The sequence below is a fragment of the Hibiscus syriacus genome, unplaced genomic scaffold (genome assembly GCF_006381635.1).
Source record: "Hibiscus syriacus cultivar Baekdansim isolate YM2019G1 unplaced genomic scaffold, ASM638163v2 tig00111022_pilon, whole genome shotgun sequence".
In the NCBI taxonomy this organism is placed as follows: Eukaryota; Viridiplantae; Streptophyta; class Magnoliopsida; order Malvales; family Malvaceae; genus Hibiscus; species Hibiscus syriacus.
This window is the reverse complement of record NW_024062956.1, coordinates 315431-332906: the sequence shown is the minus strand read 5'-3', so window position 1 is coordinate 332906 and position 17476 is coordinate 315431. Positions and strand designations below refer to the sequence as shown.

The 17476-nt window shown below is 34.1% G+C and overlaps 1 protein-coding gene and 1 pseudogene across 2 annotated transcripts; one reads left to right on the top strand and one right to left on the bottom strand.

Annotated features, from left to right (window-relative positions):
- Positions 1 to 11: 11 nt before the first annotated feature.
- LOC120150519 lies at positions 12 to 6734 on the top strand (annotated as a pseudogene).
- A 1061-nt stretch (positions 6735 to 7795) lies between these two features.
- LOC120150318 (F-box/LRR-repeat protein 14-like) lies at positions 7796 to 16475 on the bottom strand. Of its 2 annotated transcripts, XM_039163012.1 has the most exons (16): positions 16422 to 16475; positions 15196 to 15525; positions 14981 to 15109; positions 14231 to 14438; positions 13514 to 13660; positions 13056 to 13130; positions 12731 to 12802; positions 12370 to 12441; positions 11891 to 11962; positions 11710 to 11781; positions 11122 to 11193; positions 10946 to 11017; positions 9727 to 9870; positions 8912 to 8983; positions 8407 to 8553; positions 7796 to 7982 (listed from the first exon to the last, which is right to left on the bottom strand). In XM_039163012.1, exons 2-16 carry the CDS (start codon positions 15391 to 15393, stop codon positions 7798 to 7800), a joined length of 1737 nt encoding a protein of 578 aa, XP_039018943.1. In that variant the 5' UTR covers positions 15394 to 15525; positions 16422 to 16475; the 3' UTR covers positions 7796 to 7797. The 2 variants fall into 2 exon arrangements, with proteins under 2 accessions (XP_039018943.1, XP_039018942.1); XM_039163011.1 differs by lacking the exons at positions 7796 to 7982; positions 13514 to 13660 and having other exon boundaries at positions 8333 to 8553.
- Positions 16476 to 17476: the final 1001 nt, after the last annotated feature.

The window sequence follows — 17476 nt, the reverse complement described above, 5'->3', positions numbered from 1 at the left end:
AGCATGGTTGAATGAACAAGAAGCAAAACAAAGTCGAAAACAATCGTTCGAAATCGTATGATTCCGACACGGCGGTTTTCATTGCCATGTGTCAAGAACTGAAGGAAGAGGGGAACAGACTGTTTCTGAAAAGGGACCTTGAAGGAGCAATGATGATATATGAGAAGGCCCTCAATTTACTTCCTAAGAATCACATAGATGTACGCCGTCTTAGGACCAATATTGCTGCATGTTATATGCAGATGGGGTTGAGTGAGTACCCCAAGGCAATCCATGAGTGTAATTTGGCCCTAGAGGTAACACCGAAGTATAGTAAAGCAGTCGTAAAGCGATCGAGGTGTTACGAGTCTCTGAATAAGCTGGATTTAGCTTTCAGAGATGTTAATGCAGTTCTTAACATGGAGCATAGTAATACCATGGCATTAGAGATTTCAGAAAGGGTAAGAAGTTCACTTGAGAAACAAGGTGTACCGGTTGAGTTACATCTTGAATCCGTCGAGCCTCATAATGGCTTCCAAAGTTACGAAAGTTGTCAAAGACAAAATGAAGAAGAAGATCAGCGAGATTGAAGAATGCGTTGAACCGCCAAGTGCTTTGCAGACTTCAAAAGTTGTCAAAGAGAAAACCAAGAAGAACAATAACAAGAAGATCAGTGAAGCTCTAGATAACAAGGTTGTGGACCAAATTGAGGTGAAGGTTGACGAAAACGTAGAAGATAAGAAGGCCGAGGATAAATATGTTGAACGACCAAGTGCATCACGAACTTCGAAAGTTGTCAAAGAGAAGAAGATCAGTGAAGCTCAAGATGACAAGGTTGTGGATCGAATCGAGGTGAAGAAGGTTGATGAAAATGTAGAGGAAAAGAAGGCTGAGGATAAATGTGTTGAACCACCAAGTGCATCACAAACTTCGAAAGTTGTCAAAGAGAAAACCAAGAAGATCAGTGAAGCTCAAGATGACAAGGTTGTGGATCGAATTGAGGAGAAGAAGGTTGATGAAAATGTAGAGGAAAAGAAGGCCGAGGATAAAAAAGTTGTTGAGGAGAAAATCAGCAGTAAAATGGAAGTACCAAAGAAGAGTGTGAAGTTGATTTTGGGTGAAGATATAAGATGGGCTCAGTTGCCACTTAATTGCAGCCTTGTGCAACTAAGGGAAGTAATTCACGATCAATTTCCTAGCTCGAGGGCTGTTCTTGTCAAATACAGAGATGAAGAAGGTGATTTAGTCACAATCACCAGTGATGAAGAGTTGAGATTGGCTGAACTAGCAGCAGAATCACGGGGTTCTGTGAGGCTGTATGTTGTACAAGTCGATTCCAAGCAGGATCCATTCTTCGAGAGATTTAACCGCAACGGAGTTCACAATGTTGAGATTAAACGAGGTGAGGGTGCTAAAAATGGTGATGCTAGAAACATGGTTTTAAAAAACGGTCCGCGACCGCAATTTCGACAGTGATATAGCGGTTTCGCCGCCTTCCGAGTTACTCGCGACGGCCGCAATCACGGTAAATCCGAAATAACCGAAAACGCAACCGCGAACACGATTTGAAACCCTGGCTAGAAAGGTTATGGAAAATGGAAAAGACTCGTGTTGCATCGATGACTGGATAATTGAGTTTGCTAAACTATTCAAGAACTATGTTGGGTTTGATTTCTTGGGTTTGATTTAGATGCATACTTGAATCTTCATGAACTTGGAATAAAGCAATATTCTGAGGCCATGGCACAGTCTGTTTTTTAGATTTTGGTGGTCCTGGACGAACTAAAAAGTTAGGCCTTAATAAGATGTTTAAATTATAATTTGTATTTGTGTCTTCGATCGTGTTATGTTTATCATTATTGTGAACATAACAAATAATATTGTAATCGCTGCAAGTATTGTAGTTATGGATTTTTAATAACATATATTATTATGTACATAACGATTGTTTATATTACAGTTTTGGACGATGTCTGCATAACAATTATTGTTGCGGTTACATATCGTTATTTAAGTAATTATTCATAATAATAAGTGTTAAAAATAATTTTTAAGGGTAGCTTTATAATAGTAAGTATTGGGAAAAAAAACGACTCCCTAATAAAAAAAAATATTAAAAAAAGTAAAATTTAACAGTATTTTCATAATAACAAATATTAAAAATATTGAACCTCCAATAAAAATATTAAAATATTAAATTCATAACAACAAATAAATATTAGAAAAAAATTGAATTTTAAAAGTGTGTCCATAATAATAAATATTGAAAAATTAGACTCCTGATAATAAGTATTGAAAAAAATTAGATCTTTAATAACAAATGTTAGAAAAAATATTAGAAAAAAATTAAACACTTATACAAATATTATAAAAATAAATTATGAAAATAGGTCCTAATAATAAATATTAAAAAATAAGCCCAAAATAATAAATATTAAAAAAAGTAAAACCATAATAACAAATATTTCAAATATTTGAGGCCCTATAATACATTATAACAATTCTGGGCTCTGGGCAGGTGCCCCTGCCCAGGCCCAGATACGGCACTGGACACAGTTACAAGTGAAGGTCCAGGACCTTTTTGACATGGCAGCTGACAAATCCCAAGAGATGACGGCATTAGCATTGTGCAACTGGGGAAATGTTCACTTGTCCCGAGCTACGAAGAGGGTCTACGTCACCGAAGATGGTTCGAGAGAATCCATACTCGAGCAGATCAAAACTACCTATGATTATGCACATTTAGAATACAGCAAAGCTGGTAAGAGATATGAGGAAGCACTGAGACTCAAACCAGATTTCTATGAAGCTCATCTAGCTCTTGGGCAACAACAGTTTGAGCAGGCAAAACTTTATTGGCATTACGCGATCGCAAACAATGTTGATCCGGAAACATGGCCTTCTGAGAAGGTCTTGCACCTCTATAACAATGCCGAGGAAAATATGGAGAGAGGTATGCAGATGTGCGAGGAGCTAGAAAGGCAGCGCCTGCGTGAGCTTTCTGATTCGAAGAAAGAACAAAATCAGTTGAAGAAAACGGGATCGGATGGTTTATTCCAAGATATATCAACAGATGAAGCTGCAGAGCAAGCAATCAACTTGAGTGCTCAGATAAACCTGTTATGGCGTACCATACTTTATGAACGTTCAATCATGGAATTCAAACTAGGGCTCCCTGTCTGGCATGAATGTTTGGAGCTTGCAATTGAGAAATTTGAGCGTGCTGGAGTTTCTCCAATAGATATAACTGTTATGGTAAAGAACCATTATTCGAATAACATCGCACCGGAAGGTAATATTGTAACACCCCAACCCGTATCCGACCCGGATACGAGTCCGAAGTGTCACATTGACTTTTCAAACATTTATTCGTATAAAATAGTGAGTAATTTAAAAACTTTGATAACATTTAAATTATTCAAAACGTTTACAAAATATATCAGAGTTCATATCATTTATATCTTTAGACTACATGCCAACTACACTCTATAAACCGTACATATATTTTCTGATCTGACATTTGGTAAGGAAAACTGACATGTCTTGCTCCGCATTACTCTTTACTCTTCTCGAAACCTACGTGTGAAACAATCACACGCTAAGTCGAAGACTTAGTGAGGCATAACAATTTATAATGCACTTTATAACATATATCAATACATGCATGTTCTGTTCTATCATGTTATACCAATTCCATGCATTATTCGTATCATATAAAATCATATCAGATTAATTACAGTAAATACATACATACACATAATTCATCATTAACAGTTTATCATGTAATCACATACTTTTATGGTTAACCTTTTCAATCAAACACTATATACACACAACATCATATCATTTCTATAACATCTATCATACCACTAACATATATTTATTCATATCTCTGGATTAGCCCATGTACATATGTGAGAACTATCGATATGTGAGTCTATAGAGGTTGTGCACTAATGCTGTCACCACAGCTCGTATAATTGCACCGAAGTGCCGCGTAGAATTACACCGTAGTGCCATATAACAATGTCCATAAGGACCACATATTATTCCTTAAGAATCATATACATATACTAGGGATCAAGTATGTGTCTTTCAAGACTTCACACATGTTCCACAGAATATATATATATCCCGAAGGACCGCGTAGAATTGCACCGTAGTGCCATATAATAATGTCCATAAGGACCACATATTATTCCTTAAGAATCATATACATATACTAGGGATCAAGTATGTGTCTTTCAAGACTTCACACATGTTCCAAAGAATATACATATGTCCCGAAGGATCGCGTAGACCCTCGACTCTTGGCATGCCAACTATACCCCTAGCTCTCATGACACATAACATGGGCGTTATCATTTATTTCATTTCAAATATTAACATAAACTTGTAATTCACTTTCACATATCACGTATCACATAGCTTCTTTTCATATTATCACATAGTCACATAGTTCACTTACACGTAGATCATTTCCATATAATTCACATGTCACATATATCATGTTATCATATAATTTCTATCATTTCTCACCCAATCACATTTATTCATGTAAACATACTTATCATATCTTGTTCACATAAGATCATATACTTCATATAACATATAGAAACACCTAGAACACTTTCACGTAGCTTATATCAATTTTCAGAGTCCTTTCATATTACCTGATGACATATATCATATAGATATATAATAACTGATATCATATTATCTACCTTATGCTCCATTTCTTTGTATTCCCTTTTTCATATCAGCATACATTTAAATATTCTTATATGTCATATCAATATCCTATAAACTTACTCATATTCTCATATATCATATTTTAATATAATTTGTATAGTAATACTCTATAATTGTATCATATAATGATTTTACCCAATTACTCCTTTATAAAGTTTATATTACATGTTCAATTAGTCTCATGCTATCTTATAAATAATTTCCATTCATTTTATATCATTTTCCTTTTCCACTCACATAAACCATCTATTTATTTAGTTCCATTTCTCATGACTTCCCAAATACTCTTTAATAAAACTTTGTAGCTCTTCACTATAATACATATACCATAGTTTCCTTTAATCTATCAATCTTCCCTATATTACTTATGTATCCTTATTTATGCCTTCGAATTCATACTATTCTCTTAGAGTCTCCTAACATTTCTCGTATAATCACTTATACCCTATCATATAACTTATACTTGATTATCTTATTCTCTCATGTTCATTTCATTTCTTATGACTCTATCGTATAACTTATCTCATGTTCTTCCATTATTACATATTAAAGTCTTACATACATCATATAGCATATACAAAACATGTCATTATCTTTAGTCATGCATACATACAATCAATGTAATACAGATAATCACATATAATTATAACCTTTCTTATGTAATCACTTATACTTTATCACCTAACCCATAAAAGAACAGATCAATCCATATAATCAAGCATACATACATGCATATTCAACTCATGCCTTTAATCATGCATTCATGTGTAACACTTCAAGAAATAGACTCATCGCAAGTCTTATTCCCATCGCACATCATATACTATTGAATATGCACTCACCTTAGCCTCACTAGTCAATTCCAATCTCCTATCTTTCCCTTGATCGATCTTACTTGTCAATGATTCCGGAACTCGTTTAGGCCTTGAATCTACATAATTATACATTTTGAGGCAATCATTAGATACCTACACCTTGTAATTGGATACTAGCAACTTAAACGAACTAATTAAACCAATATTCACAATTTCCTTTAGGGGGAATCGGTTCCCTACTATGGGGGTATCGATTCCCTAATGACCTTCTGGAAATGTTATTCGTTTGAAGGGGTATCGGTTCCCCTTGAATGGGTACCGATTCCCCTTGCCCAGAAATCATATTTTCAACCCGAAAATTACTTCATTTCCTCTCAAACACTTCATATATCATCCCCTTTTCATTCTTAACTCTAGTACACATACTTAAACCAATCTATATTCATTTATTTCATCTTAAACCTCAAAATCCTATCTTCCATATGAGATTCAAGAATCATACCAAATTTTCGATGTGTTCTAATTCCAATTCTAACACTTCATACTTCTTAATTAGATTGATGACAAGTCAAATTCATCCATAAAACTTCAACAACCATATCATATCAAAATTTCATCTTAAAACTCATATTGCATATTCCTTCATAATTCCTTTATCTTATTGTTTAAATCACATATAAGCTTTCCTTAAGCTTATTTAATACCCAAAGAATCAAAACCAAACTTAAAATTCAAATAATAATCAACTAATAAAACTCTCACCTTTGCCTTGCTCTCCCACGTATGAAGAAGAAGAAAGGAGAAGAGAACTCTGGATGTTTCTCAATTTCCCACGTTTATATTACCTTAAAAAGAAATATAAAAATCTTTCTGGTCAAATGACCATTTAACCCTTAATTTCCTTTAATAATTACTAAATAACCTTCATAATATATTCAAATAATCATTGAATTATTTCATTCTTATACTTTAGTCACTAAATTCTGAAACTTTACAATTTGGTCACTAACCCGGTATTGCGGATGTTACAAATATAGTTAGAAATTCATTACTTTGTATCATCAGCTAACATCTGCATAAACCTTAAGATCATATCTTTTGTCAATTGCAGGCTTAGGGTTTAAGAATGACGAGATAATACGGGCATGGAATGAGATGTATGAAGCTAAAAAGTGGAAGAATGACTAGAACCATTACTTAGACGTCGAGTTTCGAAAATTTATCATGCATTGGAGCATGCATAAGTTGCATGTTGTTTTTGAGTGGCATTTTCCAGGATACCAGTTGGTCAAAAGACATATCTAACTTCGTATTATTTGAACTGAGATTTGCAGTACTGCATTATAGTTTGGTAAGTTGATTCTTTCTTAAAAACAAGAATGACAAAATCTGCGGCAATACAAATCATGCACTTGGAATTTTCACTTTAAATATATTTTCTAAAAGTATAATGTCAAAAACTGCCTTTAATTAGATATTCATTTTAATTTCTTTTCTTTTTCAAGTATTTTGACCCTATGTTTTATTTTAAAGTGAAAAACTCTTAAAGATGAACTAAATACTCACTTTAATCTTTATTCATTTTTTAAACATTTTCACCCTTTACATTTCATTTTAAAACAAAAATCTTATTTGTAGTGTTATCATTTATGCCTCAAAATGAAACGTATTTTATCAATTGCATGTTTATTCACCTCACTTACCAAATTCTCAGAAAATTGTATTCAATTATTTCCATGAATAACATAGGATCATCCCTTGTGCAGGGTTTTTTTTTCTGCTATTGTCTTCTACATCAAACATCAACCTGAAAGTTGTGTGATTCCCTTTTTCTTCTTCTTCAAGAAATTGGTTATCAATACATGTTTGGGTATGACTTGAAGCAGGCAGCAGCAGCAGGAATCTCATGTTTTTTTTCTGCTGGTTTCTGCTCTGACCTTCATCAGTTTCCCCCAACCTCAAAGAAGTATAAAATACATGCTGGATTCATTATTGAATTGCAGTAATTTATAATATGTTTGCCAGATTGAATCGCCAAGTTTCTTTTGAGTTTACAAACTTGGCAGTTTTATTAAGAACTTTTAGAAGACAGTTGTGCATTAGGTTGATGATGATTCTAGTTTTTCTTGTATTACAAAAGCAGCTTTTCATGTCTCAACACACGCTTACTTAGTAGTTGAGAAAAGCTAACCCCATCCGAGCGCAGCTATCTACAATTACAGCATACGTTGCAGTTTTCCTCCCCAGACTTTTATTCCGGTCGAAAGGTGACGAGGCTGGGGAGGGCAGTTGACTGAAGCTTCTTGATTTCAGCGGCTGTTACCTGGCACGACTCCAAAGATAGTGATCGTAAATTCTTCAGAGGCTTTAAATAAGGCAAACCGTCATTAGTTATGTTGGAGTTCGAAACATTTAACGACACCAATGCAGCCAATTCTGCATTCAAAACAAAACGCAAGATCCATCATTAGAAGAGCTCAGTGATTTCATCAGGGAACACAGCAAACGACTAGAATATTTTCATATTCGAGTAGCCACTAATAGCAGTATCAGCTCTCAACTAATCAATTTTCAGACCTGCCATTCATCCTATATACTTTAGGCATATTTAGTTATTTACAAGCCAGCTTGTCGTAAAGCGCTAGACTGCAATGAAAATGCTACAAATTACTGATCCTCTTCCAGAATGCCGAGTGAGTGTGGGACTATTGGCAGATGAGATAATCAGATAATAGAGACACAACTCCCTTTGTATACACACATCTCGTATCGGTTTCCATATGTTTGTTCTAGAAACGTGGTGAAGAAGAACAACACCAAACAACGCCACAAAATCCAGAGAAGAAGAAGCAAAAAATACCTGAAATCAACTCCAAGGATTTGTTTGTCAGGTTGCCGTTTTGTGAAAGGTTCAGTAGCGTTAAGGAGCGGAGATCTTTGATATTTTTAACACCAGAATCAGTTAAACCCTCTCCGCATATTTTAAACGATTGGAGGTTCTTGAAGCCTGTTTTAGCATGTAAATGGCAGGTGTAAGAATATTTGAACACATTAGAACTGTTAGAAAAGTCTACAATGAAATTGAGAGATCATAAGAACTCTATACCATTGGAGATATACACCTGACACCTCAATACATTAACTAACAGAACTTATATTTCTTAGTTACCAGTAAACTCTCTCGATTATATATGTATATCCAAATTATATTTAATCCTCATGAGCCAATGAGCAAAACAGAACAATCAAGTTTTCCAAGTAAGCAAAATAAGAACATCTAGGAAACAATAGGTTAACGGCAACAATGATCATGCAACTTTCCATTGGTATATACAACTTAAGCCATGGCTATACTTGTGGCATACATCGTAAATAATTTGTTCCACCGTCTGAAATTCTAGCCCCAAAGAGATCTAGATGCACCAGTCCAGTCAAACCTGCATCGGCAAAGTAAAAATGAAAAGTGAGGATTTATATGCATCCTTAAATCATTCCACGATGGGAAGAGAGCAATATGAAGAGATTGAGATCAGCAATTTGGAGCCACTTTGACTTGGCTTTGGAAAAATATATCAACTCAATAAGACATCTTTGTGCAGCAATAATTGGTATGACATTCTTAATGAATCACAGAAAGATACAACATCCTAACTGGTGAATAACACTACTGAATTGGTTTCCATATAATAGCACAACTATACACCAGAGCCATAGATGAAATGGTGTAAGAAATATGCCATCTTTAAACTAAAAAGAAAAATTGAAACCATGGGAATTTTAAGTCACTGGTTATTCTTTCCAAGTTATAACAAAGGATCTGTTTAAAAACCTTTGAACTTCTATTATTTATTAAAATCTATTTATCTAAAGAGGAGATGTTTTCACATATATGGATACGATCATTGGTGAAAGCTCAGCAAAGTTCATGACTCCAAACATGGCTATCTTGTAATAGTACAAGGTAAGAAACAGGGGGTAGACATCCTAGTAAACATAAAAATCAAGGGGGAGAAAAACTCAACATCCATTTACAACATAAAAACCAGCAAAAAGACTTCTGCTTCAACAAAAGATACAAAATCCAGTTCCAAAAGTCATAAATAGGAGCACACAAGGATGCCACGAACTTAGACACAAAAAGTTAATAAGAATAGTACAAAAGAAAAGTGAAAATACTAACTTGTCAAAGCTGAAAGCCCAGCATCTGTAATTTGGCGAGCATCCAAATTAAGTGACTTAAGAGACGTCAATCCAGACAACTTCTTTAGACCACTATCAGTCACTAAAGTGAATGACAGATTCAAGGTCTCCAGATGAGTCAAACCTAATAAAGGCAGAATCAAGTCAGCGTCATGTATTTCACATTCTAATGCACTGAATATTTCAGAAAATAGGTCATTTTTAGTATCATCGCAAAGCAAACACTACAAAGATATGATTGCCCCAAAATCTGTAAAGAATTCTATCCACTGATATAAATTCAACCTGCTTTCAGTGTCACCGGGTAAGCCACAAATGCACTTCCAGAAACAAATTAACAAATGCATGGATTAAAGAAATGAAAGTAGGTAAAAATTTTCATTTATGCTTCAAATTATATGCAGAAGGCAATAGTACTAGAGCAATACACCTCAAAGAAATCCAGATAAAATAACCATTTCAAGTGTGTTAAAGAACACACACGTGAAAATGCATTGTTGGATAAACTTTTCAACTGAAAAAATAATACCCTTTATTATTTATTATAACATTGACTTTAGAATTTTTACTTTTATTATTAAATTTTGAATATTAAAGCAGAAGTTACACTTTGTATCCATATTTAGATTACACTTTCACTATAATTTAAATTATTCAATTTGGAGTTATACTTTTACAGATATTCTAATAATATAAAATTGACCATATAAAATAGATGTTTAGCATTCAACATTTAGGCATTTTCATTCAATTAGTAACCAGAAAATTTGATAAAAAAAAACGAATTTCACAGTTATTTTCATTCAAAATTTAGTTACGCTTTGATGTATTTTATTGTTGTCATATTTTAATTATTAAAATAGTTAAATATATTGCAATTACGTTCAACAATCAGAATAATATTACTTTCCATTAATTACATGAAATAAAATACATTATTTAATGAATTTTAAAAAGGTACACGTAAAATCACATGCAATACATGACATTAGGAACTAGTTAACTCAGTAAAAAGGACAGGACAATTAAGAAAGCATCTTAAAGGAACTTGCAAACAATGTTACTTATCAGAGCACACCTAATGGGAAGATATGTTTAAATATGTATCACTGAACTCAAATGATATTAGTGGCTAATATCAAGAATTCAGAACCAGTAATGTCACAGAGGTGCAAGATGATAAGAGAGAGATTGTTAACCAGAGAGGTGCCGTAGCCCATTGCTTCCAACTTCAGTGTCGGACAACTCTAGACGTTTGAGGAATGACACGCCTGAAAATAAAATCAAAATATAAAACTCGATCTTGAAAATCTTCAAAGCAAAGGGAGATCCTCCAATGGTTCAACTAGTGTGAAATGAAACATGATATGTAAACCTGTCAAATGAGCAAGACCTTCATCCCCAACTTTACATGAATCTAAATTCAGGCTCTCCAAATTTGTTAATCCTGGACAGAAAATATATACCAGATCAACAAACTTAATACCGCTTCAAAGTCACCAAAACCACATACATAATATGAACCAGAAATCAGTTAGAACTTATTTTCAGATTTTTTTAACTTTAACAACGAAGCTTTCAAAGAACTATCTTTAAATGAAGGTCCACTATTATTAACTATTATCTAGGGATCTCAAGTCAATGGCATAGTGATTTTCAAAATCAAAAGCATAAGATACAATTTTCAAACACCATCATTACAGTTTCATAATATAGTTTTACCAAAATGGGCTGGGTGATCAACAGCAACCAACTTTAACAATAGAAAAGTCTCAATCGCCATATTTTATGGAAAGTCACAGTGCATTTCAATGGGACAACCTAGAAAATTTCATTAACTCACACAACCTCTAATGGTTGCTCAAGGCAAAAAAGAGAAAGAATGCAAATGGTCCGCTGACAATACAAGTTGAACAAAAGGACCCCAACAGAGTGGCAAGTGGGAAAGAGATAGAGAGAGAACCTTTTAGGTGCACTAAGCATGCATCTGTTATATTGTTAAACGCCAGGTTCAATACCTTCAAATTCTTAAGTCCTGCAAATGGAAGTAAATACTGTAAACATTCCAACTATACTTAGCAATGTAGTAGTTCTACACAATGGTTCAAGAATCAAAGGATTAAAAGAATTCAAACACAAATCACCAGAAAACTTGTCGCATCCATCATCTGTTAGGCCACATCTTCCAAGATTTGAGTATGCCAAAGCAATAAGAGCTGCACATAGAATAAATAATTTTTAGTATTAACCGAACATGATATGTTCTCTGGTATCTAGTTGAATAACATTACAATCCCAATCCCTTCACAGGGAAGAAGCTTAGGAGATGATTGCATGTCACATGAAATTATTATAATTCCAGGAAATTCGGTAATTGCTCAAACTCCATGGACTTGTTAACAACTCATTGTTTGTTGTGATATGATGAAGTTTGATCTTCTATGCATAATGATAGAGAGTTTATCCTTATCCACCTATCTCACAACTCTAAGACATTACGTCCACCTACTGGTTTCCCCCATGAAATACATGTCACTATATCTGAAGGCACATCCATGTTCAATGTATAACAGCTACAAAATGTACTGTATATTATCAGTGGAGGTAAGTAATGAGAACATACCTGAGATGGAATCCAAGCATGCAGCAGTAACGTTACATCCCTCCAGATTCAACATATTAAGTTTGTTCAAACCTGCCATGGAAAGTAATGTTAGTACATAACATAATATGTTTAATTCTTTAGGTCATCTGGTCTTATAATGATAATAGATTATTAGTACGGGAAAGAAGATTAAGATGCCATCACTAGGAGACCCTGAAGACTATGACCTAAAAGGTAAGATGTATTAATCATGTTACATTCAATGTATTAGGAACTGAAACCAAGAACAATGAATATAAACAAAGAGAAGTCCTATCCTTTTATATAGCACAATGGAGGACAGTGTGTGTCCACATGCAAAAGAAAGGTAGGTAAATACCTCTCAAATAAGACAGCCCAGAATTAGTGATGTTACTATTTGATATCTGCAGCTCCTTCAGATTATTAAGCCCTGAAATAAAAGAAAACATAAAGCCATAACCAAAAAAAAAATCTAGAATCTAATGCTCTTCTGCAAGTTGGGGAGTTGCCAATCATACATACTAAATCTTACACGATTATAAACAGAATTAACAAATAATAATTGCGAACACAGCGACACAACCAACAGCATGCAATGATGAGCATTCAGGTCAGCATGACCCACAGTTGTGAAAAGAAAATTGTACCACTCTTAGTTAGCTTGAAAAAGTATCCAAAATTACCCGAAATAGCCTCCAAGTCCAAATCAGTAATACATTTACAACATCTGATATTAAGAGACTCAAGTTTAGGTAAACCTGAAAAAAGGATAAAAATGACAGCTTCAGAGAAAATAATTTCTGGAAAAGATGTTGCAATAACTGGCTGACATGGGAACTCAAACTAAAACTTCTGTAATTCATATAACTAGTTGACTCTCCATCATATAGTACATAATGGTCATATTTTAATGCAACATGAGATTGGATACTGGTTTAGTTTATCTGCCAGCCCATCCCTCATTCTTCCCAGTATATAATATAAATCATATGGGTGTATTTCGATTTTCTCAGGTTGTTCTCCGTAATGTAAAAATATCAATTAAAATATACATGAAAGTGTTCCTTTTGAAGGTGAAAGTTCTACAGTTCCATAGAACCCAAGCTTTCTAAGGTCTCATAAGGATTCATTCAAAACAGACCTTTAATATGTACAAATCCACCATGAATCCCTGTGCACCTCTCCAGGTCCAGCTTTTCCAAGTTAATTAAGTTGGAAAAAGCACACATCCCTTCAGCCGCAATTGCCGCACTCTTTTTAAAGCTCAAGGATGTCAAATTCGTTAGACCTAAAAAGTCAAGGGACATAATGCATAAGACCGGCACAGAAATAATGTCAAATAAGAAACCAATCCAAAGAAATAAATAATTGATATCCTAATCACAGAAAGCACCACTATATAAAATTTGATTATGACAGTCATAATATAGCTTATATAGAAATAACATATCTGTAACAAGGGTCACTTGACAGTTCTATAGAAGTTCTTCTAATGTTAAGACATTTAATAGATACTTCATTCTTAAAGTTGACGGTTTCGAAACATGCCATCTTTTTACTTAAGGCCTTTTCCTTTTTTTCCCAAGAAATATGAATTTATTAAATAAGAACCAGCACGGAATACCAAAAACAAAAGCTTGAAAAAAGAAAGTACCCCCAACTTTTCAGTATAACTGATCCACTAAAGACTATTTTTTTTATAGAAACACTACAGACTAAATGAAAAGAGAAAAACAGTTGACATTTACTTACAGAAGATTTGTAATTCCTTATAAGTACTATGTCAAGGTATAATATAACAAAATGCCAGGAACTGCCCTATGGTAACATCAATATAAAGAAAGAAATAGAAAATTACCACTAATATGCTTCAGTCCAATTTCTGAAATATTTTCACAATTGTTAAAAGTTAAGGCTTGGAGACTCAAGCACTCTTTTAGGAGACCCAAGCCGGTATCTGTCACATCAGAACCAGAAAGATCAACAGAAAGTAATGATGTCCCTTGCGAAGAGATGACATCCATCCAACAATCCTGTACTCCAGGATATTCACCCAACCAAACATCCTGCCAACACAAGTTGAAAACCAGGTAAATACCATTCTCTAGGAAGACAGTAATTAAAGGAAAAAATGAATTTAAAGGTGGTCGATAGCTGTATTCAGAGGCGTTTATTTCATTATAACTTGTTCCTTCAATTGGATCTTAATTGCTCGATAGCTGTATTCAGAGGCGTTTATTTTAGTTTTTGGTTGTAAATGTTGGTTTTTATTGCATTAGGTGGTGTTGTTTGATGGGTTAATAGGACAGCCATTTTAGAGGCTGATGTCTTAGCTAAAGAAGGTATTGGCTGAACTAGTGTTGCTGTTTATGGGTGGTTTAGAGTTGTTTCCTGTTTATCTGTTTCTGTTAGGGGTATTTACCAGGTTGTATCTTATGTAATTTCTTATGTTCAATAAAATCCTAAGGCACTCTTTTTTTCTTTCCGCTGATTAAGAAGCTGCCCTACTAGCTCCATAAATCAAGAAGGGGTTTTTTTAACGAGACCTGAAATTCTTATAAAAAAATTTAAAGGTGGTCCATTTTTAAACCAGCCAGGGAAAATTTACCTCTAGAGCACAATCACGAAACTTTTGAAGTATAACATCAGTAAGGAGATGGGATAAAACCAACTTGTCGAAAATTTGTTGACTTATATCCTTTGGCAGCATTGTAAAAGAACTAAATTGGTTGATGTCCTGTGATAGAAAAAGTATACAATTTAAGAGAGAGGAGAAAGAAAAAACCAGAATTCTCATGCCAAATATAAATGTGATAGACATACTTTGCATATTTTATCAATGCATAATTCCATGAGGGATGGACAAATGACCACTCCAGGCTGATGTACTGCCTTGGGTCGCAAAAAAGAGGTTAGAAGCCACTTTGAACTACCACTTTTACCATACCTTCCAGACACTCCTCTTCTCATTCCATCTTCAACGACCTGTTGGTCTCTCTTCCTTGAACACACTCCCCCCATTAGACTAATAGTCTAATAAATTATCAATAATTGTCATGAAAGAAGAAGAAAAACCAATTTACTCCCCATTTTAGAACCATCAAACATGATCCGAACTCTGAAGTCTAAATACTGCTTAACCTTCCAACACATCTGGACAAAAAACAACAGCATTACAGAGTCGGCTTTTAAAACTGAACTAAAATGCAAAACCAAAACGTTAACTAAAAGTCATCAACTATCATTCTCTCACTAGGGTAACGTAGCATTTATTATATATAAATTAAAGGATAGCAGTACTCGTCCCAAGCAGCGTGAATGCCAAAACTTCCATTGGCTTCTAAAAATTCCGTTAGGTAAAAACACAAACCATCATAGATTCATCAAAATCAAACAATAGCACATGAAAGCAACATTCATAACTTGCATGCCAAAAACAGCCAACATTCATAACTTGAAAACCCCAATAAGAAACATTCAAAACCTCATGTAAAGGATAACGCATAAACTTCTCTCATTAAACCATAAAAAAATAACTCTCTCTCTTTCTCTCTCTCCCCACTCGCTCCCCCTCCCTCTCCCCCTCATATATATATTGAAACGATCATCACAAAGTGATTTTACATTTTACACTACATTTACATGTCCACTCTATCATCAACAACAACGGCATGTAAAAATTAAGTTGATCAGCGTAATACGTTAATAAATAAAAAAAGGATTCCTCAAGAAACAAAAATCGTTAAGGATAACTGAATCACGGTGTTTTTAGAAAATAAAATAACTTAGATTATCACTTTTTTCCTAAGGAATCAAACAAAGATCGGGGGTAGATTCTAAGAAATTAAAATCACAGCATCGAACATCGATGGACCGAGCGAGGCTAATAGAAACAATTGTCTCATAAAATTTCAAATTTTCATATAATTAAATTTTTTTATTGATAATATATTTTCACTTTTAAAAGTATGTCCCTACATAAAATTATGTTCGTCCTATATAAAATAAAGATCATATTTGAACAGAGAGATTAGTAGAAGGAGAAATACCTTAAAAAACAGAGATACAATAAACAAATGAAGAGAGTCAGGGATGGAAAAGGGGAAATCACTTGTGGAAATGAAGAGGAAGAAGTGCGAGACGGTTTCGAGTCGGGGATTGGTTTCCGTCTCCGTCTTCGTTTAATAAACCTGTAATCATCTTACTTAAAAAATCACGAAAATTTAAACGGGATCTCATCGGGTAATTAGAGAAAATTATGAGGAAATGGATATCCCGTTTAGCATAAACGGTTATTTAAATAACCGTTTACTAGGGAAGGGGAAGATCGGTCGGCGAAGTGGCGAGGGAAAGGAAGATCGGCCGGCGAAGTGAAGTCACCAACAGCGTAACAGGGGAGGTGAAGATCGGCGAAACAAGACTTGAGAGCAACCGTAATGAAAGTGACGAGTTGGTCAAGATGAATTCTCTTAAATCCTAATCTCCTTTATATTTTTTTTTAATTTAAATTAAATTTATTAATATTATATATATATATAATTATTTTTAATATTTATCGGATCGGATATCAAACTGAATATTTAAATAATTGAGATGGAGATTACTAAACTCGTATCTGTCCCGTTTCAAAAAATTCGATTTTCTCCGTTTTCGTCCTCGTTTATCATCCCAAACCCAATCTGTTTAATTCAATTTTTTCCGACGAGGTTATTTTTTTTTTTGCCATCCTATGTGAAACTGAAAGAGCAAGAAAACAGGGGACGAAACAAGTAGAAGTGAGGTGGGAGTGTGGAGATTTTGAAGCCGTCTGATGGTTGACACGTGGCCAATCCTTCGATCGATTGGGACATGTGGTGATGTATAAGATTACAGAATTGTGGGTCCACTTTGTCTTCTGCTTTTATCATTTGGCTGGACCGTTTTTGGCTCGGTGGGCGGCACAAAACAAAATTATTGTTTTCTTTATTGCAAGCTACTCATATAATTCCGTTGTATGACGGCTCAGTTTAAAGATAATTCTAGTATTTAATTCAAAAATTATAAAATTTATAATATTTTTTTCACCATCCAAAGATTATATTATTCGAATTTAAGATATATAATT